The sequence below is a fragment of the Perca flavescens genome, chromosome 13 (assembly GCF_004354835.1).
Source record: "Perca flavescens isolate YP-PL-M2 chromosome 13, PFLA_1.0, whole genome shotgun sequence".
Lineage (NCBI taxonomy): Eukaryota > Metazoa > Chordata > Actinopteri > Perciformes > Percidae > Perca > Perca flavescens.
In genome coordinates, this window is record NC_041343.1 from 16,256,204 (window position 1) to 16,284,182 (window position 27,979).

General features: G+C 38.7%; 2 protein-coding genes across 3 annotated transcripts; both read right to left on the reverse strand.

The window, feature by feature from the left end:
* Positions 1-392: 392 nt before the first annotated feature.
* On the reverse strand, positions 393-7,821 carry inpp5kb (inositol polyphosphate-5-phosphatase Kb). Its single transcript, XM_028595936.1, has 12 exons — positions 7,789-7,821; positions 4,893-4,997; positions 4,660-4,768; positions 4,046-4,162; positions 3,385-3,560; positions 3,142-3,253; positions 2,952-3,061; positions 1,720-1,933; positions 1,449-1,586; positions 1,230-1,313; positions 959-1,063; positions 393-461 (listed from the first exon to the last, which is right to left on the reverse strand). The coding sequence occupies exons 2-12, from the start codon at positions 4,988-4,990 to the stop codon at positions 393-395; spliced, it is 1,332 nt and encodes a 443-aa protein (XP_028451737.1). The 5' UTR covers positions 4,991-4,997; positions 7,789-7,821.
* Positions 7,822-15,413: 7,592 nt separating this feature from the next.
* pitpnab (phosphatidylinositol transfer protein, alpha b) lies at positions 15,414-27,795 on the reverse strand. Of its 2 annotated transcripts, XM_028595851.1 has the most exons (13): positions 27,746-27,795; positions 26,914-27,162; positions 23,772-23,802; positions 19,672-19,817; positions 19,175-19,266; positions 18,169-18,176; positions 17,853-17,927; positions 17,324-17,407; positions 17,134-17,211; positions 16,443-16,553; positions 15,877-15,999; positions 15,631-15,713; positions 15,414-15,493 (listed from the first exon to the last, which is right to left on the reverse strand). In XM_028595851.1, exons 2-12 carry the CDS (start codon positions 26,928-26,930, stop codon positions 15,666-15,668), a joined length of 813 nt encoding a protein of 270 aa, XP_028451652.1. In that variant the 5' UTR covers positions 26,931-27,162; positions 27,746-27,795; the 3' UTR covers positions 15,414-15,493; positions 15,631-15,665. The 2 variants fall into 2 exon arrangements, with proteins under 2 accessions (XP_028451652.1, XP_028451651.1); XM_028595850.1 differs by lacking the exons at positions 26,914-27,162; positions 27,746-27,795 and adding an exon at positions 26,296-26,479.
* Positions 27,796-27,979: the final 184 nt, after the last annotated feature.

Sequence of the window (27,979 nt, forward strand, 5' to 3'; positions counted from 1 at the left end):
TACAACAGTTTCCCATGAGAAGCAGATTTTTCTTAGAATTATTGTACAATCTTCTGCATTGGCACTAATGTAGACCAAACCAAAAAATAAACATTTATTTTCAAATACAATTTGATCAAGGACAGCATTGACCTGCAGTATATGACCACTACTTTCACAAACAAAACTTAACTTATTCCTTTTTTTTTTGTTACAGCGGTACAGCTTTTGTATAGAAATTGTTCCTTCAAGAGTGAATCTGACTTAAGGTGAACTCTTTAAAGGCACAATTGGAAACAACAAATTAAAGTTTAAAGTCCATATGACAGTGTGGTGGAAATTTTTAAATAACTGAATCAGCAGTACATTTCCAGGGGAGAGGAATACGATGTGGCGCTGTGGTGAATTTGTTCTTATTCGTTGACTCCATTGATGTTGTCAGGAACGAGACCTTCCATGACGGCACGCTTTGACTCCAGGATCTGCAAGATCGAAAGAAAGATGAGATCAAAACAAAGTAGGCCGCTGCCACGCAAATTTCCTACGGCAACTATACACTGGCCACTTGATTAGGTACATCTGTACAATCCACTGGAATTCAATACAACATCTCTGCCATAAATTCTACCTAACGTTTCTAATGTTCCATTTTTGTGGATATTGTCTGAAATATACTGAGAGGTGTTTCTCATTTTTGTCCTCCTATTTACATGCATGACACAATAAGAATGAAATTTCAATTCTTTAGTTGTATTTGTTTTTAACAATTGCTCAGAGAAACTGGGCTTTGTACTATTTGGCATCAAGGATTTTAGTGTTAGTCAAGCTCTTTCTTTTATTTCTGGCAGTACCTACAACAGTGGATGTTAATGAGCACAGACTAAAGTGTCTAAGGGCATAAATAACACAATCCTGAAACAACTGAAAATTAGATACATATAATAAAGTATAACTACATATGTGATAGTGCTACACTTACCTGGAAGTCAGCACTGAGGCCGACGATGCTTTGCATGTTTGTACTGTAGTAACCCAAAACATAATGTCCACACAGCAGAGGCACCTCATTCTTATCCACAGATAACTGCAACCAAAACACACACACACACACACACACACACACACACACACACACACACACACACACACACACACACACACACACACACACACACACACACACATGCATATTAATGAAGCAATAATTCATATAGTATTTGTCCAAACATGATAGAACTTTTACTACTTACCTGTATGACTTCATTTATCTCTGGCAACTCCTTCTCTCTAACCCAAACAAAGGTTTCATAATCGAACACACTCTTGAATCCAACCTACAGGAGAATAATAAACCCAAGAGTTAAAAATCTTGCCTATATATATATATATATATATATATATATATATATATATATATATATATATATATATATATATATATATATTCCCCTCTATGTCTGTCCCAGTACCTTATACAAGCCGATCCAGTCCCATGTGGAGGACATGAAGTCCTCTTGGATGGTGTAGTTAAGAAGTACATCCTGGTCGGCGCTCCATACACCCAGAGGAGATACGTGAACCAGTGGCGTGTCAAAGCACTTCCTCAGCTGCAGGAAAAGACAGGAGGAAATAGAAGGAGCTTTAATAATGCAGAAGAAAAACCCGCATTTAGTGGTTGTTTTAGAAGAAAAACATTTATTGATTAACAGTTCTGGGGTCTTACAGTGAGCCTGTTCTCACCTCCAGACTAAAGGTTGCAATGACAGGCTTGTGGTCACTGACTCCGTAGCTCATGTCACTGGTGTACTTGTCCTGAGTGACCAGGAGTGGATACTCATCGAGCTCATCATCAGTAGAAGTCGATGCCTTCTCATCATCATCCTCTGAAGGCAGGATTTTGGGTTTGATGCGCCAGAGAATCCGATCCGTCCAGGCTGGTTTCCTTTTCTTGCCACTGAGCAGAGCAAAGGCAGGTGTTGATCACACAGCTTCAAATTTGAGATTGAGTTGAATTCTCTGTTTGTAATTCTTACCAGATATGTCCCATTTCCATTTGTGTCTATCTATGTCAACTTCAGTGACAATTCTTATACAAAAATATTGGAAACAATTACTACATGTGAAAAAAACACACACCACACACACATATAATGTAGAGCTATACATACAGTGTCCAAGTGGACAATACAATTTCACATGGTATTAGTATTATGCACAAATATGTACATTCACTATCAAAAGCAATACATACATAATACAAGAACAAACAGAACAATGCAATGCTGGGTGCAGAGAGTTTTCTCAGGTATAATGCATTTGCAGAACATCCCTGAAATTCACCAAGGTTATTATGTTTACTAAACCCCATTTGTGTCTTGTCATTTATATCAGCATCTCCAGTTATTTAGTGATTGCTCCTTAAAGGTGCCTATTCTATGGGGCCCACTCATATTCCTCAGTATATCTATGGAGACACCCACCTTGGTGGGTCTATCTCCCTGTACCATGCCCCCAACCACACAGAGAGCAGCCCCCAGGTGAGGGAGGTGAAGAGGAAGAAGAGGGTGGTGCTTCTGCGCTGCAGGGGCCTTGGTCTGTATATGGTTAGTGGCAGTGCAACAATGCTCTTTCTGAGAGAGACACATACATGGCGCTAGTGTCAGGGATGGTTCCACTATAATCTATACACCAGGGTTTACTGCTTTCAGTTCCTCTTTAGTACGTCTCTATGGTTATGTGTCGTTTCAACTAAAGACGTGGTGGCAAAAGCTTCAGGAAAAAGGACAGAAGGTGCAGTGTCTAAGAAATAAGGGATTGTGGGGCATGCAATACAAAAACATAGAGTGCGTCTTACTTAAAACCCAACCATGTCTTCGGAGTGCTGTGCAAAAATCGGAAACAAGAGCACAGATGAAATCCGAGGAACCTGTTGAGTATTTGTGTGTAATATAATTGTTTGCAGCATGAGTTACCTGGTATCATAGGTTTCAGAGTTACGGGCAAATTTGTAGGTGGGTTTAAAATTTAATGGCCCCTCCTCAAATTCCTGCAGGAAGGGTTCCTTCTTCTTCATCATGGTGAGCTGCAGGAACATGAAATAAATTAGTGAATGCGTGATATTGTCTGTATGCGTGCATGTTTATGCTTTTTCCAACACATCACCTGGTCTTTGTCCCACAGCAAATTAAGGCGCTCCTTGTTGATGGACGAGCGGAGGAAATGCAAGCCGTGGTCTTCAATGCGGAAGTTCAGGTCGCCAAACCAGAATACCAACCTGTGTGAGAGGGATGGAGCCTCACTTCATTCTCTATACAACAACCCAATGTGCATATTTATTTTACAGTGTGTGTGTGTGTGTGTGTGTGTGTGTGTGTGTTTGTATGCCCCTATGTACAGTGCACTAACTTGTGATCCCGGACATGTGGGGTGTCAGCGATGTCAAACTCTTGTGTCTCCAGGATGTATTCAATCTCATCAACACGCTGCAGAGCGTAGTTCATGTGAGCTGCTAGGTGGCAATTAAGGAAGCACACCATGTGGCCATAGAAGGAAAAACGCATGGTCACCCCTCCTTTATTACCCTGACACAGATAAACAGAGGGGCAGGAATATAGCATGTGAAGTGAAAGATAAAGTGGATTTCCAAAGATTCAAACATTACATTTTAGGAATGATGCAGTAAAAATACATTCATTCATTTTACTGCAGAATTTACAGGAAAATGCAATAAATTGTAGTTTAACCCCCCACTATCACCACTTTTCTTTTTACTATGAATAAAAAAAGTTTGTTCTTTACTCAGCCAAGTGATGTTTTTTCTGTAACTTGGAATAGACAGTTTTTCTTGCAAGTAACTGCCCCAGTGTAGCGAAGCAGTTTTACTGTAGTGCTCATTCAGTCAAAGCTATTGCACATCCCACTAAACAAACACAATAGGCCTTTCATAATGTGTTTAAACTCTACAGCATCTGACGGCAATGGGATTCCTGGTGTGCAGAGTTTAACAGTGTTGTTCTGTATAAGGTTCAGGGCTAACCTAACCAGCGCTCCCATTGTGATAACCTACCCAGTAGCCAAAGATGCCAGTACGAGTGTAGGTGGTCTGGATGTTTCTGATGTAGGGGAGATGAATTTGTTTGGCAAAAACCAGCAGCAGCAAACCCTGCATCCTTATAGATGTGACCTAGACAGAGATGGAGATAGATTTCAATAAAATTGTTTTTTACATTTAATTTTTCAATTTCTTTAAAGAAAACTTTTTCAAATGTCATAAATTGGGCACTGTAATTTGTATTATATGAGCATAAATATATGCATCAAAGTAAAATTTAAATGAACAAAATGCTACAAGTCTCAAACTGTAACTACACCCTCTTTCTTTTTGACTTGTGTACTTACAGTTTGAGTATTTTGTTTCATTTGATTTTTAACTTTAATGCAATCATTTATTCTCATATAATACAAATTACAGTGCCTAATATAAAGCATGTCGTTTGAAATTCATGAAAATGTTTACAGAAGAAATAAAAGGTAATGTTTTCTTTAAAATAATTTGAGGATTTTTAAGCAACGTAGCCCCATGGTTATATAGGTTTTTAGAGACACTGTTTAGGTACATGCATCCACATCCACACAAATACACAGCAACCAAATGTGTAACTTCCCTCTGTCCTCTCTCACCTTGACAAAGCCTCTGGGTGCCAGTGTGTTCATAAAGACGTGGCTCCAAGAGTCCTCCATTAACATGTCAGAGATAAACCTCACAGGGGTGGCATTCACCTCCTGCAGGCTGACACACACCGGCACAAACAAATGAAGAAAAAAAAACACACTGGCAAAAAGAGATACTTTTATCCTTTAGTTCCATTCCAGGCAAAGTTTTAAATTCCAAATTCCATATTGTTATTTCTCACCCAATCACATAGAGGTCTGTGGGGGGCTGGACATCTAGCTGCAGCAACGAGGTGACGTCTTCAGGAGGCTCCGCTGTGGCCACGTTCCAGGTCGCCATGTGCAGCCTGTCAGTGTTTTGACCAAAGTGATGGAAAAAGAGAAAACAGTGACAAATATCAGTTGCATTGCTTCATTTGCCTTGTAAATACCCTAGTCCCAAGTTATTGTCTTCAGTTGGTGGTGTGCAAATGTAATACTACAAATGATAATACTGGAAAACATTTTAATCCTAGCTAATATTAAGTTCTACTTTATTTTTTGCTTTATTTCTATGTCTACTTTCATTCGTACTTATTCATTTCAACAACATATAATACAGCATTCAACAGTTTGTGCCCTTGGACATTTGGAAAAAGAATTAAGTAAAAAAAAAAAAGAATATTAATAACATATTTACTTTTTCAACACCCGCATTTTCTTTAATCTTTTAATAGGAAACCACTAAGAATTGTCAAGCTGCAAAGACATCCAGATAAATTCAAACACTTCCTGCCTGTGTATCAGTGTAAACTTGTGTGTGCATTAATAAGCACATGTGCATGTCAACCTGAATGTGTCTGTGGGAATGGAGCACCCGCAGAGCTGAAACGCTTCGTCCAGCGTGCGGGACACTTCTTCACTGGCTTCGTCGTCAGAGCTCATGTCCTCTATGCAGGTCAGCAGCTGAGACAAACGCTGGCGGAGGAGCACCTTGGACCTGGAGCCCTGAGATGCTGAGCTGCTCATACTGTCTGAGCGCAAACGTGGACTGAATGTAAACGGGTCCATCTTTGGATCCTGGACTGAAAAAGGTCTTAAGGTGTTGCTTTCCGGTGCTGGCTTTGTTACCTGCAAGTTATTTAAGATGACTCAAATAAAAAATAAAGATGCTGCCCTGCAAGGGCAAACAAAACTAAATCCAGTGGAAGGAATTTCTTTAGCTTGATTTCTCCTTTGGTTGGTTAGGTTGCAGCCATTTGATTTGAGAGGCCTTCACTCTGCTCAGGCCACTCAAACTAACATGAATGGATTCCTAGTTAGTTAAATCTCTCTTCAGGCAGCATCTGATTTAGGTCCTCCAAACTGACCAGGATGAAAAACTGGAAAGCGCAGGGTGAAATGTTCCTGTACAAGTGCAGTCCTCTCAGTGGCAGAGTCCCGTGTGATCATGCAGCAATGGAGCAACGACTGACAAAGCAGTGGGTTTGACTAAGGAATGTGGGCAAGAATTAAGATTTGGACGTTAATCGCAAGCAGGAGACGGGCATGTGAACATGTGTGTGTTTGTCTGTGAGTGTGTGTAGTCGGAGAGAGTAGAAGAGGTTGACTGGAGGCTGATCCTGCATCATTGTGAGTAGTGTTGCAAGACTAGAGTAACCATTCAGATCCCTAAGAGGTTTACCGGTAGCGATCTCTCTATCAGCTGAGTGAACAATGCATTTAACCCCGCAATTACAGTCATGCATTAGCGAGGGGACAACAGCGCACAATAGCATTAGCTTCTTTTGGCCTCAATCCACTTTCTCCTCATATAGGTGAAAGGTTATCTTCGTAAACCCAGAGAGAAGTGAGTGGTTAAACACAGTTTTGTAAGCTCTGACATGGATGTTTTTTTCTAAGAACAAAAGGTTAAATTATTCTAATCAACAAGTGTTACAGCACTGTAAATAGTGGACAAATTACACATAGATTTGCATAATAGAATTTTATCGGATCAATTCATGAAGCAAGCAGAAACTCCAAAGCATACCCTAACCCTGCAATTCTTAAATGGTTTAAGGATTTCAAAACCATGAATGCTCTGAGATATTTTTTTAATTCAGATGAAAAGTTAAGTTCCAGAATGAAGTTGTCAGTATCGTAAAATGTGTCTCTATAAAAAATGACCAGGATTCGAAACAGTAGGATACAGTTTTACACACTGGGTTCAATAATTTAGAGATTTTGAACTATAAACACCACAATGATTTCCCCCAATAATTCCTCATATAATCTCTTCAGCATTTCTTTTTACCCCTTACACCTATTTACAGAAAACAGTCTTTCCTTGTTGAATCATTGACTCTGTGATTATGGACAGAATCATTATGTGGCAGTAATGATTTATATAAAACCATGGTAATAATATAAGAATTCAATTTATATGGATATTGTGTTGATGATTGTCATGTAGGTTAAGCAAAAGCACTGGAAATTTATTATATTGCATTATTTTTGGGATTATGTCATTGAATCTCATTTCGGATATTCCTAACTGATAAACACTTTTGCTGAAATGAGTAAATGACTCTACAACCTATGAATACAAAATAATTTCTGATTGAGTCACTGACATGGTAGCAGAGTTCAAATAATAAGTCATGCCATAAAGTCAACAGTGTTTTATTTTTTGGAAAGCTGTGGGGGGCAATAGGAAAGAAACAACCAGAAGAGATTGCCCCTTACAAAATAAAAAATGCTAATCTTGGATGCCCCAGCTCTCCCTGCCTCTTCATGTAACAGCATCACATGCAGAGACTTAGGGCACATTCTTTAGCAAGCATACGTGTGAAGTGGATAAGCAAGAGGGTTCACTGGTTCACTGAGAAATAAAGAATGTGAGGTTATTTAAGTTTTCTCATAGACCCTGCAAAGATTCAGAACCTGCTGCCTCAAAGCTTCTTATGACGGTTAGGCAATTCAGTTACTGAACAAGAGGTTTATACCTTCTTATTCTGGACTCTCTTGGTCTCTACATACAACCTTTTCTGCCTGAATTCTCTGCTGTCTCCCACCATGACTTTCATCACCATCTTCTCTCTGTTGTTCCTTCCTGTATTACTAATAATAAGACCAGAGGACAAAGAAGAAGATATTTGTATTGGACTCTGATCTTACCTGAACTTGTCTCTCCCTCCACTCTGTAATATTCCAGTGCTCATTTTCTCCCCTGTAGGAACACACAAACACATGTATGCCTAAACAAAGTGGAAACAAAAAGAAAACACACATAACAAGATGAAAGACTTGCCTATATGACAGCCAGTTTACCAGGAGCGCAGACCATTGCTGAATAAAACAGAGCTGACAGGAATGCCTGAAAGTCATTTCTGAAATGGCTTTGTAATCATGTAAAATCACGGTTAGCTTCATCCCTGTTACAGAAGCAGTGCCCTGAAGGTCACATGTAAAAACAGTAACACTTTAACTGGGATATATTTTGTTAAACTTGCTCAAAATATTGTGATATACTGTATAAAAAAATGATTAAATTTGTTTACATCGTTAAGGTGAATATCTGGCAGTGGGACCATTTATTGGGTAAAAGTCGTACAAATCCGTCTGCTACTTCAGCACCACGGACAGCACCACAGATTTATCAATACACAGTTTCTACTGATATTTCAGAGCCATGGTCAGGGCCATAGATTTTAATCTACACAAACCTCAGTCAGATAAAAGATCGATGAGTCAGGCAGACTAGACTAACATATTCAATAGTGCAAAAGTGTGCAAAAAAATCGATTCACATTCGTATCGCAATTCAAGCTCTACCGATCTATCAAAATCGATTCATAGAATTCCCCCCCACCAAAAATTTGTTTTGTAATGGCGTGTATACTATTGTCCAGAAATGAGTTTAGCTCGCCATTCCCATAGATGGCGCTGCGTCGAATTCACACTGATGCCTGGGCACTCTTGTCATAATCAAAAGAAAAACGAGTGCAGCAGAAGTAGTTTAGACGGCGCAAACAATGGTAAACCTCACAGAAAGAATTATTCAACCTGCTCCATCCTCATTGAAGGCGAGAGTTTGGGCACGTTTCGGCTTTTATAATCTTGAGGGGAAGACAGAACTTGATAGGAATCATGCTATATGCAGGCTTTGCAAAGCAAAAGTTAAGTATTTTGGAAACACCACAAACTTGAGAACTCACATGATACGGCATCACCCAGAGATTAACATTAAAGATGTGGACGAACAACAACCTAAAGTACCTAATGCGCCAGTCAACCAACACGATCTTTCAATGCTCTAAACTCCCACCGAACTCTCAACAAAAAGCTCTTTTTATTTAACAGTTTTATTTTATACTTGAATTAAATGTATTTGAAAGCTGGCCAAAGCTTGGCACTTTGCAGTTTTTAGTCTCAAAAGTTTTTATTTTTGTATGAAGACATATAAAGTAAGATCAAACTACATTTAATTTGTTGTTTAATTTCTTCTAAATTGTATGTCTACTGCAATCACATGGGAAAAGTAACATTTACATACTGCGAATCGGTTTTTGAATTGAGAATTGTTATTGAATCGAAAAATCGAAAATCGATTTCGAATCAAATCTTGAGTCTAAAAAATGTATATTGAATCGAATCGTGACGTTTTCTGAATCGTGCACCACTAATATTCAACTAAGCAAGCTCTCTGCCCCTGTGTTGACTTAAAGCATGTTAATAGAGTTGGATTTAAATATTATCACCATATGGCTAGCAAACTAGTTGGCTAATTGCAGCAGCAGACACAGAACTACATTAAGATACACATTAATTTGGAGTTGTGTTTCTAGTCACCTGACAAATTAGCTCAGTTTTGGTTTCCACCAACTCCTGAGGGTACTTCTGTTGTTTGGTACTGGGCAGGTTCTACTGTACAGTTGTTTTTTAGAGAACCAAACAGTAAAGTGGTGGGCCGTAAACCTAAAATAATGAGCTAAAACATGCTAAAATGCTAAAAAGGTGGAAGGAAACTGCAGTCAGGTAAGATTATCTGAGGGTTCGTAATCACAACTCTGATAGTTACTTTCTAAACTTTCTTACTTTTTAAATGTAGTCATTTGATCCAAAATATTGATAAGTGTAGCTTTAACCATAACTGCTTTCTGCCCAAACCTGACCTGCCCTAACGTTAGTGCTAAATTGTCAGAATTTTGGTCCCCATAAGGTCAATAATTTAACTCATGTAAATAAGTCTTTGTCCCCACAATATTATAAACACACACACACACACACACACACACACACACACACACACACACACACACACACACACACACACACATTAAGGGACTAGATTTTCATAATACCACAGGCATTGAACAAACAGCACTGACAACTATAAAAATATCCCTGCTTGATTTTTTTCTAAAACCAATTCCACAAACTAGTGCTTTAAAATGTTCTAAATAATTCAAGGGTCCAGCCATTGTAACTGTATTCAACCCATGAAGTTACGTAAATACTTTGGCCCCATTTAGGACACTTCTACCTGTGTTTGTGACCTTTGAGAACATCAGTTTTCTGAAACAAAGAAACACATTTGCCTCCTCAGTGTCCTTTAACTTCATGAAAATTAACAATATCAAACTTTCTGAATGATTGTTTCTTCAGTTTTCAAGTAGCTGCTGAAAAAAACACTATCATTATTTCAGTACAGTAGCCTACCTTTCTTTATGTGTCTTTCTTGTGGTGTCCGGAAAAAGCCACAGACCCCTTGCGCACAGACAACGAAAGTCACCAAAGGGATGTCGAGAGACTGGATCTGCTTTCCTACGGTGAGTCCCGTTGTTTGACTGTTGCTGCTGCCCATCAAGCTCCCAACTCAACCTGCTCTGGACTTAAAGCGTAACATCGGATCAAGCTATTAGGTTGGTTTACAACCCAGTGAGAAAGTATTATCTAATTCATGAATGGACATGTCTGTTTATTGAATGTCACCATGACGCATGGTATTTGTTGCACTAAAGCCCTCTTTGTATGTTCATAAATAATCCTTTACTTTCTTAACAGTTTGGAATGTGTGTGTTTTGCTTTACTGTGTGCTATTTGAATCCAATTCAGTAAAACCTATAATTTATCCTTGACTCCGGGCAATGCCATCTAAGTGACATATGTCAGTTTAACCCTGTGAATTATTGGGTCTGGACAGATATTCAAAAAAACGATTGTTCACAGCATTGGTGTATTTATATGATATAGAATTAATATCTCATTTGTAAAGATCAAAGTCAATTTATATAGAGATACCAAATTATCATTCTGGAACTTCACCTTTTCCTTAGGCTACCAGATTGATGGTGTGTTCAATGTTTTGAAATAGGAATAGTTTGTTAATATTCGCTTTCTCAGACCAGAATGGGTAATTTGCAAAGCATCTGGCGATTTAGCCTCTTTAATATAGTTAACTAATATAGTAATAGTTAATACTTTGTCAACGGTTAATAATTGTTTTGTAAACCATCCATAAACATTAGTTGGATGGCTATTATAAAGTTGCTACTAATGCTTATAATAATTAGTTCATAATTAATGAGTGGTTTATAAAGCATCATGTTCATTTGGCCTCAATAAATCTATTTTCTGTAATATTTCAAATTATCTTAAAGCTTTCGTGGAAATGAGAAGATGTACAATTTTCACATTTCCCATGACAATAGGAAACTTACACATGGGGTTAGTATATGAAGGATCCTGTGCTAAAAACCTATATCAGTTCTCTTCTTACCTGCCACAATGGTAATTAAGTAAGGAGATCATTGCTCTTGTACTGCACATTACATAAAAACATTCACATTAAAACATATGTACAGTTGCTTTGCTTCTTTTTATTAATTTCTTTACGTCTCCAATGTACAGCAGTGTTATTGGAAGATAAGATGACAAAAAGGCACAAATTCACAATAAAAGAAAAAAAAAACAGGAGACAAGTTAACAGGAGTGAGAGAGAGTAAGAGAGAGAAAGAGAGATCTAAAAACAGTTTGGGATTGTGGAATCATTTGGTTTTATGTTCTGATTATAAATTGAGGAATCTAACAACAGATATCTATGAGATTGTCTCTGTTAAACCATGTTCTCTCACAAGTTTGTATGGTGTCTTTAGGCTTGTAAACGGGACCTACTATCAGTATCTGTTTTCAAACCAGTACATCTAATTATATAACTCCAACCCTCCAGCAGCCAGTGCTTCTAAATGCAAAATAATTTCCCCTCAATCCCCATTGCAAACTATAGGAGGAGAAAATCTACCTTGCACCAAGGCTCCACTTACTGTAGGGCTGACACTATCAGCTAATAATGTGGATCAATGAACTGACTCAAGCTGCCCTTATAAGTTCCTTTTCAGAGAGAGAAGCGAGTGTAGTTCAGAGACTGACAACAGAGGTACAACACTCAGAACAAAAATATATATCTATACACTGTCCTGCCAATGAGAAATTGGAGGGAAGAACAATGCCACGAGAGGAAATAGTGAACATGGTTTTTGATTTTCATTTAGATTTTTCCTTCAACTACAAGCCACACAGCAGCGCTTTGCTGGAGCATCCTTAAATCTGCAGCATAATCATGTATAACAATATGTTAGAATGCGTTTTTTGGCTACAGCTGATAGTTTGCCCTCAAAATGTCTTATCAACTATAACTATATTTCCTCACAATAATACCTCTGTGAGAGCAACTTGGTCGCTGTGGTCTGTGGGACGGAATAAGAGGATCAAGTGTCAAGAGGGTGTGCTGTAGGTCTGGCAGGACAGTCTGATCTATATATATATATATATATGTTCATCTACATTAATTTATTTACAATTTACAAAGTCAATACATACAGTACATCCACAAATCTCCATGATTCAGTTGGTAGCCCCATCACAGACAGTGAGTGAGATGCTCAATGGACACAGAGAGAGGTGAAAGGGTTGGACACCCAGGGCCAGTGTTTTCTTTAAAGGGGAGGCAACAGAAAATGTCTTGCACTGAGGTTTATAAACTTATTCTGACATACATATACAGGGACATGAAAACAACAACAAGATGAAGCAAGTCTAAAGTATTAAGCTTGAATTGTTGCCAATAATGCTGTGAGCAGTTTCTAATTCCCTTCCTTCCTTCTTACGCTTTTAGTATCCTCATGGCAAATACAAGAAATATGGATTTTATGGCTATTGTGCTTGGTCTTAATACAGATCACATAAATGTATAGGCTAAATATTGCACAGTTACACTACTCCAATATTATCTGGTAAAACGAGGCAAAAAGTCATTAAAAATCTTCATTTCTGTAATATCATGAAGGTGAAACAAACTAGATTTGAACAAATTGTATTGATGAGCTACAGTAAAATGGACCTTCTGATACAGGTATATATATACATATATATATACCCTGCTGACAATCACCTGGAAATAGTGATATGTGACTATTCATAAGTCAAGAGGCCCTGGAAGACTGCTGTCAGTGCTGCTATCTAAAGAAATCCCCCAATTTTATGAGCACCTCAGAGGTTATTATGTACTATAACAATTTTATAAAGATAATAGCAATATATTTAACTGTAATAATTTGCTCTGCTCTGTCATGTCATACGTTAGATGAGTATATTACTGATTATTATTTCTTATTCTAGTCAGACCAATATAATGTTAAAATAAATAAAATAAAATATCAGACCATTACAGAGCAATTTTTAAAAGCTGGACTTGATACAGTTTTTGTTTAATAATTGCCAATGAATCACTTATCATCATTCATTACGGTAAGCATTCAATCACATTCCACACAGGTGTGTATGATTATGCTATTGTTATGATATAGATTTTGTGTACATAAATAAGTTATATTCAATTTATTGGAGATTTGAAAATTATCCAATTTAACATTAATTAATATGAACTCAACAGTGCAAAATGTTTGCTTTTAACACACACACAAAAACCTACGTATGGACCTGAAATTCATCAATCCCCTGCAGTTTAAGTGTTACCTACATGTTCTGATGGCAGACCTAAATCAGTATAATAGTTTTGACATGATCTGTTTCTTGCTCTTTAAAGTTTCCACGCTGTTATAAGATGTGTAGGGAAGGTAAACAGAGGATGGAAAAGAGGATAATAAAAAAGTAACTGAGGACAAAGAAGGCCAAACAGATGTCAACAAGAGGAAGGTTAGTGCCTGCTGTTATCACTACTCTAGCACCATTACTTCCGTTCTTATTTACCCAGCCAGCATCAGATCACTTCAAAGACACCCACTTTACATCACTCATGTACACTCATGCATATACCGAAAAACCTAACAACTATTACAAATAACAGGCTTCAGTCTCTAGCATGAGAGAAATCTGTCTTATCCAAAGACAAAACAACATCTTAACCATCCCTGGCTCTCAGCGTGGGCTCTGCTTTACTAAAACTGTTTTTAGGATAGGAACAAACACTAGAGTGAGATTAGATTTGCGATGATAAAAAGGAGAGACCAACGTGTCATGGTAGTTATTGCTATCGCTGGATAAGACCATTTATCCACTGGAGGTGACAGAATGGGTGACAGGGCAAGAACTGATGCAGATCACATAACGTTTTACTTTCAAAGAACCATTTATTTATCTACAGGGAGCAGGAGGAGCTGTGTATTCATGATGGCTGCTAATGTTAAAATCACAGAGTCATCTGTAAAGTCTGTAAAAAATAAAAAGACTCATTTATGGCTGATCTACTGTGCATTTCCCTTTGCAGAGTGATAAATCCGTGTATACCATCTCTCTGTGCGTGTGCATTACTGTATATTTAAATCACTGCACTTTCAAGCGGCCTGTTTGAACAGCCAGATAAAACTGAAGAAGTGGAAATGATCTGGAAAGAGAAAAATGAAAAACATGGCTGGAAACCTTGATGACCTTACAATGCCACAGAAACACACACACACACACACACACACACACACACACACACACACACACACACACACACACACACAGATATACACACAAACATACAAAGCAGCAGAAAAAGCCAATGAATGCCTCACGACATTAAGGGAGATCCTGGAACGATATCCTATGTAGACGGTCGGGAGTATAGCAGAGACAACATAACACTCTCAGCACAATCCCAACCTTGCAGCTGCGGTTTGTAGACTCGCAAATTGGTTGGAACAGCAAAAAGAAACACTGCATAAAGCATGACATAAATGGAGGTAAGGAGGTATTATGACAAATCAAAAAAGACAGGATCAAAACTGAGCAGATAGGCTACAGCTTGGACTTGAAAAAATAAACATCCACAGACATACTTACAGACAAAATCCTTTTAAAAACCCTGTTCATATATATTTATATTTATATATATATATATATATATATATATATATATATATATATATATATATATATATATATATATATATATCAATACAATTATTCAGGTCCCCGATATACGGTATACTGTATATATACACCATTGGGATATCTTAAATAGAAATCAATCCTAAATTGCTGAGATAACACCATTCTCTGTAGTTTAGAACGGTTTAGAGGCTGAGAGAGCAAAAGAGAGGACTGACTGACAAGATCTAGTGTGGAGGCCTGGAGGCCTCAGAGCAGGTAATAAGACGCTGGATGGAAAAACAAATAAGAGATGGATGGGACTCAAGGGAGGTGGGATGTGGTGTAGGAGATCATTTGAAAACTGGGAGACTACTGGGTCCAGGTCCCTGAAAGCCAGATTGCATCGGGGAGGGAGGGAGGGGGGGTAATTGGACCGGCCGGTCAGATGTTGTGTCAGTTGGAATAGAATAAGAATGTGAATCCGCTGGTGTCTGGGTAGTCTGGTCTGAAAGAGATAGAAAGAGGTAATAGCATAAACAAGAGGCCCTTTCCACTGCCTTTGATGTGAAGAAATAGTTGATCAGTAATAAAATAAATCAATAATAAAAATATATAATAAATAAATATTCAAATTCCTCTCACCTGATGAGCAGCAGTATTCACAGTTCATCACAACCTCAGTCCTCTAGAGCCACCATCCCTTTCACTGGGTCCTTCACTCTCATCTGACACACCACAAGACACACAAATCATGCACAGAAATGTTGTAGCTGAATGATAATTTACATATCAAACATGAGCATGTCCTCAGAGCCATCTCCTGTTTCAGGACTCTAATACTATGGTTGAATTACTTATTGTTGTTTTAGGAATACATTTTTTGCTAACCTCATCTAGCTGCTTGCGAGTCTCCTCCTCCATGCGACGAATGTCTTCCATGTTCAAGTCGATCCACTTGTCGATCCAGCAGAACAGCTGACGGTGGAAATTAGTGAACAAACGCTTCTCTTGCTGTGAAACAACATATGTGGATAAAGAGAAAGTCATATTGTGGTTTTAAGAAAGGAAGCTGGATTTTTAAGTCCAAATGATAAAATTAAGCTGTTTGATTATCAGAGATGTTAAATTCCATCCTGCTTTACCCTGTTCATCCACTAGATGCTGGTGCAGCCCATATTTACAGCATCATAGTGGGTGGTACTTTTCCACTAGAACCTCAAGCTAAGAAGATGTGATACGCTGTATGTACTGTATGCATGCACAGGGTATGAGACTCTATGGCACAACAGTCCTAACACACACACACACACACACACACACACACACACACACACACACACACACACACACACACACACACACACACACACACACACACACACACACACACACACAGGACTGTCCTTCAAGATCATGTTAACTGGTATGAACACCAGTCTGACTTGTAAACAAACCTTTTGAATAAAGTTCTCCACTTTATTTTGCAGTCCCCACCACTTGAATTTGACAGTAACCAGTTTGTAGGCACACATGTGTGGGCAGTCTGTCTTCTTAGGAAGTTCTTTCTGCAAGTGCACAAATACACATACAGGGATTTTTAAATGATTAACAAAGATTGCTGGGCTATAAAATATATATAGGCTAAATACTTTTCATTTATATGTAGTTTTTAATCTGTTGCATTCAGGGTGGCACACAAGATTTTGGGAAGAGTACAAGGTCTTGAACCCCAACCAATACATTCTATTTGGCTTCTTCTCATTTTAGAGATCCAGATAAGTGTTCAGTTTTGTTGTCTGTGTTTGTTTGTTTCCCTAGATAACAGCTTGAGTTGCCTTTCAAAGCTTTTTCCTCACTACTAGCAACTACACTGGTAGGAAAACACTGAAACCTTTATTTATTTATCTACTTAAAATAGTCAAATTTAAATACTATAGAAAAAATACTGGAATACCCACAAAGTCATTTTGATCAAATGTTTGTCATGGAACAAGTATTTCAGCACAGACTAAACATCATAGTTGCTGAGAAACAAGTATCGGTTTGAGTGATGAATAAATTGATTATTTACAGTGATGTGGTTGGAGTTATGTATTTCAGTGGGTTCAAATATGTCTCACTGAAATTGACAACAGGACGCCGTACCTTCCAGTCTGGTCCTAGAGGGCCTCGTCCTGTCTTCACTGACTTGTACCTGCAAGGGTCCTCCTCTGGCTTGTAGTCCTGGAGAGAGGCCAGAAAAACCAGAATGAACTACATGGACGAGGTGACACAAAAAGTAAGAGATCTAGTCGCTGTAATCGTCTCAATGTGGATCTTATTCAAATTGTTTAACCTTCGGCTCCACTTGGCTTCTGTCCGCGATATCAATATAGACTACATCCACCTTCTTCCAAGTTTCTGCATCCAAACCGTGTACCTGAAATAGAAGCACAGAGCACAGCTGGATACAGGCACAAACTCTGCATGCAGCCCACATACAACAGAGACGAGAACACAATGCTCATGGTTAAAATGTTTTCTAAAGCCCATAAGATACAAATACAAATATACATGGATGATACATTTCTCTGGAAAGTAGTGGATAATTAATTATGGGAGCCTATAACTAGGGGATTGAATTCATTGAGCAATTTTTAATTAGAGGACAAGTAGCAGTCGGAAATTGTGTCACTAAACAGCTAGCAGTTGAGGGAATAGATAATAAACCAAAAACACCTATACAAGGTGTGAGATACAGTATTAATCAAGCATTAGTGGTGTAAAATGAGCACTTCTTTGCAACGTGACAACAGAAAAAAACGGTCATGCTTCTCAAACACATGCATGCACCTCCTCAGCTCATTACAGTCTTTATTAATTACATTTTCGAGGTGTCCCGTGTCAGGTTTGTGCCATGTCTCAATCTTGATCAGGAAGTTATCTTTCATATACTCATTCTGCAGAGAAAAGAGAAATAATTCTGAGTGACAAGGGAACAGTAAATAAACACACACACACACACACACACACACACACAGTAATGATGTCTGACTATCCCTGCTGCTTTTGTGTCACTGAAATAGATCATATTTCTTTCTCAACTTTCAGGTAATTTACTCCCTCTATCGGGCATCAACGTTTACTTTGTGTCTACATTCATGAAATCTGTGAGCGTAAAAGAAAAAAAACCATACTTACAGTGATAACTGCAGAGCCAGATGAAAGAAAGTGCAGGGGGCAAACGGAGAGAAAGAAAGAAAAATAATGCAGTTGAGCATTTACAGTACAGAACAATGTACAGAGGTCAGTAAGTATCATGTGTGTAGGTTCAGGTTGTTCCTTTGACTATGTCCTGTGTGTTTGTATGAAAGAAGGCTGCTAGTGTGTGTGTGTGTGTGTGTGTGTGTGTGTGTGTGTGTGTGTGTGTGATCACAGCCTGAAAGGCTTGAGCGATTGCATGGCGTTTCTCACTGGACATGCAGTTAATAATTCAACTACTCCGTCAGGGTGACAGAGACACAGGGACACAGAGAGACAGACAATCCCTTGGACAGATCAGCATCTATGTGACCTCTAAGTCATTTGAGTCAATTGTATTTACACATTACAGTGCATTAAAGTTTATGTTTATTGCAGGACAGATTTCAAACACCAAATATTTCAAAATGGGAGTTTTCAGTTACCGTGTGGTTACAGCCTCCAGAATTATTTTGAGGCATTGGAAAATGCTCCAGATTTGACAGATTGGGTAGATGCAACGGTAGAGATTGCATCCTATGAATCCATGCTCAATAGATTACTGTAAAAGGTAGTTTGGAAGATGGGACTTCTTCCTGGGACCTGTATTGGACCTTTACATAGATCGATGGAGTGCCTGTTTAGATTTCAAACATAGGCAAAAATGTCCCGTGACTGTGGCATGTTTTCTTTTTATTTTATTATGGGCTGAATCTCTCACTTCTGTATGTGCTACTTTTTTCATTCATTTATTTAACTTAAAGGTAAAAAATGTGGACAACAATTGATATTTTTGGTGTACCACTGTAGCTATAGTATGAAAATGTACACAGCTTCAGATATGTCACTAATCGTAATTGCTTTTCCACAGCGCTGTGTGATGTGTGATGCTGTGTGCATTTGTTAGTGCAAGTACAAGGTGTGTACAGTATGTGTGTGTGTTTGTGTGTGTATGTGTGGGTGACACCTGTGCGACAGTATGGGTATGCGTTCCAGGCTTTCTCATGGATGTTGAGAGCTGAAGCTGGAGCCAACATTCTGACGAATGACGGCACTTTACTGCAGGAGTGAAGAGAGAACAAACCAAGTCTAAGGTATTTCAATTTTTTTTTTACTTATTTAACTATATTTCAATCAAGAAAGATTAAGTTAAACACTAAAAGCACCACTAAGTACAGGCTAACAGAGCCACTAGCATGGCTTAGTTTATATGGAGCTGGTCATGGCTTTGTATTATGAACCTTTTTTTATCTTATTCATGGTATGTGAGCAATTTAACATATTTCCCTAAAATGATGAACTATTTCTTAAAGTTTTCAGCTTTGGAGTGAACCAGGGAGGAGATGGGATAACAGACTAAAGCAGAGAATGAATGGAAAGGAGCCAAGCGATGTGGCCTCGAGGATGAGATGAATAAAGTAGTCTTTCTGAGAGAACTTTAAAAATTGTCGGACAACCGCTTACCTCTGCAAATGGTAGATTTTGTGTGTGTACTGTCCCTTCTCTCCTTCTTTCTCGTAGGGCTCATTTTTTAGCACCTCCACTCCTTCTCCTCCACCTGTCTCATTCTTACTGGCCTCAGCCACAGAGTACAGCTGGCCGACCTGGTACTAAAAACAGAGAAATAACAGGTTAGACTGAGGAAGTGTGTTTAAAGGAAGAAATAAGGAGCTTTTTCCCTCAACATACAGTATATTATTCTGTAGCTGAGTGAGCTTTTAGACACATACAGATATCTTTTTTTTCATGTGTATTTCATCAGCTCATCTATCTCAATCTTCAGTAGTGGATTACTTCTTCTAATCCTTTTCATGATCTCTACCTTCTCCTTTCCTTGTCTCTAATCTCTCCCATATACTCTTGTTTGTCTTTTTTGACCCGTCAACTTTTTGTTGTTGCGCCCAGCTTGTTTCCTCTTTCACAAACTGTACACTTTCTCCTTCTTTCATCCCTAATTTCCTCTCATTCCCCATCTTCTAGTGTGCATGTGAGTGTTTGAACACACACACAATGGCTCCTTTCATTTCTTAATCACCTCTAATCCACCATATAACCTTTGCACAAAGCTGGACCAGAGTGCAGACACACGTACAACATCACGAAGAAGACAAGTCGATGTAGTCAGAAATTTCATTTTCACAGGAAAGAGATTACAGTAATTCTTTAATTCTATTCAAAGTTAAAGCAAACCAGGTTACTTTTTAACACACATGTAACAAAGCAACAATGTCCCTAGAGAAAACCTTGGATCTAGGAACCAGAGTGGATTTGACACTGAAACATTTGTATTAGTTAAAATCTTATTAGTCATGTTGAAAAAATACAAGCAGTGTGAGAAGCCTGTCAACAACAGTTTTAGTTAGATTTTCGTCATACTGTAGTGCACAACTCACAACTAAGTTTGACAGAATGTCTCACTACGAAGTCATATGATGACTGAATGCTGTCCTGCCCCATCCTGAAATATTAAGACAGTAACTGAGCAATAAAAAAACCCTGAATCAGAGCACAGTTACTGTATAAAGATGAACACATATAAAAGCGGATAAATAAGAAAAGGGAAAAGGGAAAAGGGAAAATAAAAATAAAAATAAAAAAATTTACCTATTTATCTGTTCTGTTGCTTTTGAGAAGCAGTAAATGCACAAATGTAGTAAAAGTACCAATAAACAGTCTTGTGAATGTAATGATTTGTGGACAGTTGAAGCTGCTGTCTGTAATGAAATTGGTTTATCTTATCTTCTGCAGTAGATTGTTTGAATGCTTAACTCAATTAACCATTCCAGATTAAAGTTATCTCTGTCCCAAATACAAAACCTTACATGAAAATTTTTGATTGCTGAAATGTTTTTTTTTTTTTTTTTAATCAAACTCCATCGTAGCTGCAATATTTTACCTCCATAAGGAACATTAGGTTTTCTCCTTTATCAAAATAAATTGACTGTCTGGAGGAAATTTGAAAGCTCTAGGAGCAGATTTTCCTGAAATTTGGAAGACCAGTAACAGGCCCTAGGCATGCCGAGAACTGACTAGACATGGTAGTAGTAATTCTAGATAACTCATATATAATTATAGCTTAACTTTGAAATTAACAGGGACAGTGTATAGAGGTGAAAACCTAGATACATTTGCATGGGGACTGGATGGCTACACTTTGATCAATACCCACATATATTTATTTAATGGCAACTACTCACTGTGTTCAGAGCAACAGTGACAGATGGTCCCCATTGCATCAATTGTTTTAGCTACCTTAGGGCTTTTGGATGTTCTGATGGTGACCAAAGAAAAGTAACTATTCAGAGACTGCTCAATAGAACCATGGCCTTTTAACCTGTTGTGTGCATTTAAAAGGTAGTCCGGCTCAATGAATGCCCATTGCTGGTGTAACCCAGTGACACTTCTACGTATACAAACACAGAAAGTTGAACTCAAAAGGACCACAAACATTAAAGGCCACACAACAGAGGGATATTTTATTGAATTCCAAGTGAATTGTTTCTTCATGGGATTTGTTTTATTGTGTGTTAAACTGGCAAGAACTGTAAAACTGTTATTGCTGATATTGCTGCCCTAAATATGGTGTCCACTGTAGAGTACCTCTAAGCTAATTATTTGAAGAGGAAACTTTATTTTATTTTCAGTTTTCAATACATTTTCACGTTTACGTGAGTAAACGTTAATATCTATAACTTATCTTGTCGGATGTCCCTCCCATTCTGCTATCTATTTTGCAAGGGCACAGTTGCCGCCCAGGATGGTTGTGATCGGTTTAAAGAAATACAAACAAACCAGAGCATTTTTACCCTATCCCAGAATAGATAAGTGGTGTAGCCAGACCACACTCAAGCATGCAAGTCTATTTAAAAGGTTACTCCTCCACAGCAACAGCAATGAAAGACATAAAAACAGAGACCCAGATAACCTGTGCCAATCTGGTTTAGATACAATTCACATCATTTGAACACTTAAGATGAATCAAAGAAGTAATAATTGTGACCATGATAGTCTTTGGATTGAATTATGAGACACTGGAGAGCAACAGAGAGACTGTTCCCTCATGTCAGCACCGCAACTGCCAACTAAATAAATGGGATGCAGGAACAGCAAAGCCTCCTGGGTAACAGTGTTGGACAAATATAATTCAACCATGCCTTGTGGAGTGAGTCCATGTTCACAACGTCCTTCTTTCATAAACACTAAACACGGATACAGCCTTAGGTTAAAATCCTCGGAGGAAGTTAACAGACAGGAAATTCAATTTAGTAAAGTCTCCAATGAATAGTCTCATTGAGCATGTGCTCCCCAAAACCTTTGTTCACAGAGATGAATCCATAGTCTACACCCCAAGTGTGGTTTGGTAAATAACTGAAGACTGATGCTTTAGAGAGTTGGGATGTAGAGAGGGAGACAGAGAGAAGATGAAGCTCTGGAGGGATGTGATTCAAGGGCAAAGGAGCCACACTCAAGAGACAGGGGACATTACTCAACTGTATTCAGGCTTTGTGGCTCACATTTTAGTCAAATCCTTCTCTTTTAGTAGGTTTTCAGAGTCTATTTGTGACATGCATGCTGAACGCCAAAACAATTTCAGGGCCTCAGGCTCTAGAGAAAACCTGCCTCATTATGTAGAGATATGATTAAGATAAAGGCTACAAACACGCGCAGTTAATGAGATGCAACATGTGTAGATAGAAAAAGCCTCCATGAGCCAGAGGAAATGCAAGTGGAAGAAATCAGGGGGATGTAGTGCTCTAGCACTGCCTTGTGGTTTTGAGTCAGAATGAAAATGAAAATATATCAGTATAAGCACAGATCTGAGCAGCCACAAGATATTTTCAGATTTGGCTGTTTGAAGTGCACATTGACTTAGGGCCAGTTGCGGTCTGGGCTGCAAACCTGTTACCGTGTCTCTGAGCACTTACTGCTGCTTTTCACACTTTTTTTCTCTCCACTCAAGCTGTTTATTGTGTGTATGAGCAGATTAAGTGCTTGTTGGCTACATTAGTCAATATGTATTCATCATTAATAAACAGCACAAGTCAAATGTCGCTACCAAAAGATTACTCTCATGTAAGTGCAAATAATGCATAAATATGAGAGTGACAGCAAGGGCTGGGTGCAGAGGAAGTCATGGAAGTAGTTTCAGGTGACTCATTTACGATGCAGGGCTGAATAAAAGAGCAAACTGCAATGGAAATGAGGATAGCAGGGGACAGAGGGACACAAAGACACAGAGAGAAAAGAGGAAGAGGACGGTGAAAGACCGTGCTGACTGTGTTGGTTCAAAGCTCTATCTGATTGGAACCCTCTTTAATATGATGAAGAGTTTTTTTCTCACAAAGTAATCCTTGCTGCATTGTTGCAATGTATAGAGTGAATATGTGATATATCACTCTTGGAAATATAAAAGGTCTTATGTGTTAATGATGGCAGGCACTTGTGTGCTTCACTTTGCGAATACAGTGAACCAGAGAATCAGATAACAAAAGCTGAGCCATTTTAGCTAACACACACACACACACACACACACACACACACACACACACACAAATTAAACTTACCTCTTCCACAGAGATAGGAAGAATCACTCGACTGGAAGAAAAAGAAAAAGAAGGGAAGTTACTCAAACATCATGAAGTAACAATCTCAAACATCATAATTTCATTCTAACCAAATATAGTGGAGAAAACACGACATAAAGATACAGTTTCTTTTGCCTTAAGATTGAAACTTGTCTTAACAAGCTCAAACTCAAAATGTCTGTTTTCTCTGTGAATAATCCTGTGATGTGATTGTTGTTTGAGTCTTCAACACTGTCTTTTCATACTGAGTACTTCAATCCCATTACACCTAAACAATTTAAATTCCTTTGATACTGTATGAAGAGTTCCTTTAGTTTCATTTTACTTTCCTGTGTGGGCAAAAAAAAATCATTTTTGGCATTATAATATTACATTAATCACGGATTGGCCTGAAGAAATCCTGTGACTGACACACTGACAACATGGACTGACATATTTACAGTAATGAACTCTTCAGTTCAATACAGATCTGGACACCCAGTTATGGTCCTGACTTTATTCAACTCCCAGATAAGCACTTCAAAAGTTATTGCTTTTTAGAGGACTTTTACCTCTCACTGAACAACAAGTAGATTTCCTTCAATGTTTTTGCAAAATAAATGACAAGGTTTTTCTATTCTTTATTAACACATCATTTATTAACAATAGGATAATAAAATCTAAAAAACTGAGCTGTGAATGCTGAGCTGAGGCTGAGCTGTATTTTTCATCAGAGGTTAAATATGAGGAGAAAACACAGATAGGCTATGAATATTATACATAACCACAATTTGACAAATTTGACAAAAAAGCGGTTAAGTTACTGATTGTGACAGAGAACTACAAGTTTATGGGAACCAAAGAAATTCTTTGGTTTTATTCTTTGGTGATGAAGACCCAGTACACTTTACAGATCTGCCCACACATACATTGTTAGCATGTGAAGAAAATTTCATTGAAATCAGCCGCTTAAACACACTGCACTACCTCCTTTTTCTGTCATGTGCATTTTGTACCACATAATGCCCATGTACAGTATGAAGCTTTGTTGATTGTTTTGTAACTGGGTGATGTATGCCGAAATTCAGATAATCCTGCATCCCACTCGCAAGTGGATGTAATCTGGGTCTGAGTCCCAGCCTGACATTGGATGGGAGGCCAGATGCTGCAAGGAAGGCAGAGACAGTCTGTAATGTCAAATAACAATAATAGGATTGAATTTATGGATGTAAGTGCAGATCTCCGCAAAATAAGTCTTTTGTGTGGCTTATTATAAGTTAAATGTTAAAAAGAGCTAAATTGAAATACTTAATACAAGTTATAGGCTAAACACGGACTAAAGTTACCTTAGTCCAATTCTCCTTGGTCTAAAGGTCTTGACAGGAAGATCAGGTGTCTCTCTGTTGCATCAGAAAACAAACACTCATCTTCTCTACTGCATTGCTCGTCTTTTGTGATTTAGGTCAGTGGTTCAGGTGAGCAGTACAGAGTCAAAAAAAAAACCTGTCTGTTCTACAGCAGTACATGGATCAATTCACTGTCCCTTGACCCCCGTGATGGCATCTTGGTGTGTGTATAGCCTCTCAAGCCTCTTTGCGTGCCCTTGTGTTGACAGTGTATAAGTGCATTCAGCATTTAATCGTGACCGATTTAATTAATTTCCAGGCAGACTGCTGAGACCCAGACTCTCCCTAATCACTTCAGATCTTTAGCCATGCCATCACTCTCATCCTGAGCTTTTTTAATACAGGGCCATTCATTGATTGAATACATTTGGTGAGAAATCAAGACAATGAGTGTTGATTAATGTATGCCCATAAAAGCCAGACTCTGATTAATTTAGATTTTTCAGGATTAGAGTGTTACTTTTAGGCTGAAGCTGACAATAGCTGAAAATGTAGCTTTGACCTTGCCATATAATTGCTATAAAACAATGAAAAGACATATATCTTAAAAATACATGCATACTGTAGATTTTAAATATTAATAGAGAGAAGAGAGAAAAGAGGCTGCAAAATAATCTGAAAATATTACAATAAAATGTAAAACTAAAAACGTGGAGAAAACCAGACTGATGACTTTTTTCTCTCTTTTTTACAGGTGGGTCACTCACTCCGGCAAAATGATTCTGGTGTACAGGCTGACACCAGTAAAAAGCATGAAAATGAAGGAACCACCATACTTTCTAAAGTAGACAACCATGACTAATATCAGATTTTTTTTTTTTGAAGGCCAATATCATCCCAATTCATCTGCAATCTATCGGCCTTACCCTTAACACCAGCTGATTCTGAGTAGGCCTCAGTCAGTTATCCTTACAGAACACTGAGGCCTGCGGAATCATTGTGCAAACGTAATGTGTTAAAAATCCCCAAATCTTTCCATTTGCACGCACAATCCCACTTCGTCCCTTTGGCCCAGGCTGTCAAATTCTCAGAAATGTCTGACTGGTGCGTCAAAACCTCGCCATTTGCCATTTTACCATAGCTTTACAACTACCTCCCCTATACCTGCCCACTCTCACCCCTTCTCCCCAGCCGGGGTCCCTCTACACCTCGCCATTTCCATTCCCTCCAGAGGTAAATGCCGAAATGCTCCATCAGTTGTTTCACCTTCACCGCGCATCAATAACATGGCCACAGCTGCTTACAGGGATGGACGCTGGCACGGCACAGCGCGGCTTAGCCATTTCTCCCTTAGCACCGCCACTCCATCCGTCATTTTAGCACCAGAGCAAAGGACATTCTCTCAGCCTCCCGATTTCACTTGATGCAAAATGTGAAGCGCTCGTGATACAAAATGTGAAGGGCTCGTGATGCAAAATGTGAAGGGCTCGTGATGCAAAATGTGAAGGGCTCGTGATGCAAAATGTGAAGGGCACAGCAATGCCTGCGCCGGCTGCTGATGCGACTACAGCCGCCGGTTTATTATCGGTTCATTCGGTGAATGCTTTAAGGTGATGGAGTGTCTTATGCATGCAAACTGATGACGGAAACGGAGTCGAGTAGATAGGGTATGTTGAGATCACCCTGGCCGCACTATTGTAATTCCACTCTCGGGCGACAGGCAACAGCGCTGCGAAACAAGATGGATAAACGCGCGCACATTCTCCGCTCTCTCATATGCACACACAGCTACTTACAATTCCTTTATGAGCATTTTTTGGCGGTGCAGTATATCCAGGAGGGGAGCAGCTTAATACAGGTCCAGAAACAGGGTCGATCCCTCCCTCCGTTAGTCACTTCTTTCTCCGCTTGCTTCTCTCCCACCTCTCCCCCTCTATGTCATTCTACCTCCACAGTCGCTTATTTTCTTCAAATTCACTTCCTGGTCGGGGCCGCGGCGCGGCGTTGCTGTTGCGCGCAGAGCACCGAGGACTGTGCAGAGCAGACTACAGTACACACAAAAAAGGATGGTTCACCAGTGGGTGGTTAGGGGTTGTTGTGATTGGTCGATACAGCCTAGACATAGCCTATGACTGAGAACGATTAATTGAGCCATCCAATTGTATAGGCTAAATAAATAGTAGGCATATGATTTATCATTGTACAATGCATCATTATGTTTATAAAACGGCCTTATTCAGCTCACACTGACCCTCTTTTACGAAAAACACCAGACTTTGGAGAAAGATTTAAATAAAATAGTTCAAACGTTTAGGCTATTAGTAATTCAAACTTTAGACAGCTGTCTGAAATGTACTTCAATTTAGGAATAGGGTAGCTTTATAGCCTATTATAGTCTATATATCCTTTATTTAACCAGAAAAGGACCTCTTTGACGAAAACATATTTTACAGGAATGGCAAAACAGCAGCACCAGAACACAAAACATTGGGTTACAAAAGACGCTACATATGCCAATAAAGATTTAGATAAAAGTTAATCAATAATCACAATAATGAAACAATATAGCCTATAATCCGACAAAACATCGGACAAACAACCACAGATAAATACAAAAAGCCTACTAACTCTGAGCTTCTCTGAACCGTTTTTCTTTAGAGTGTGCTACACCCTCTGCGTCATCGCAGTTACGGTGACGTAGAACGTGGTTATTAACATCAGAGTATATGGGCATGGCGGGGACCATCACTGGCACAGACGCACAGTGCGTCAGCTCTCTAAGCCCTTTAAACAAAGTCCCTGCATCTAATGTGATTATCTGACTCCAGAAATCCCAAACCCACTCCTGTCCACTATATCTGC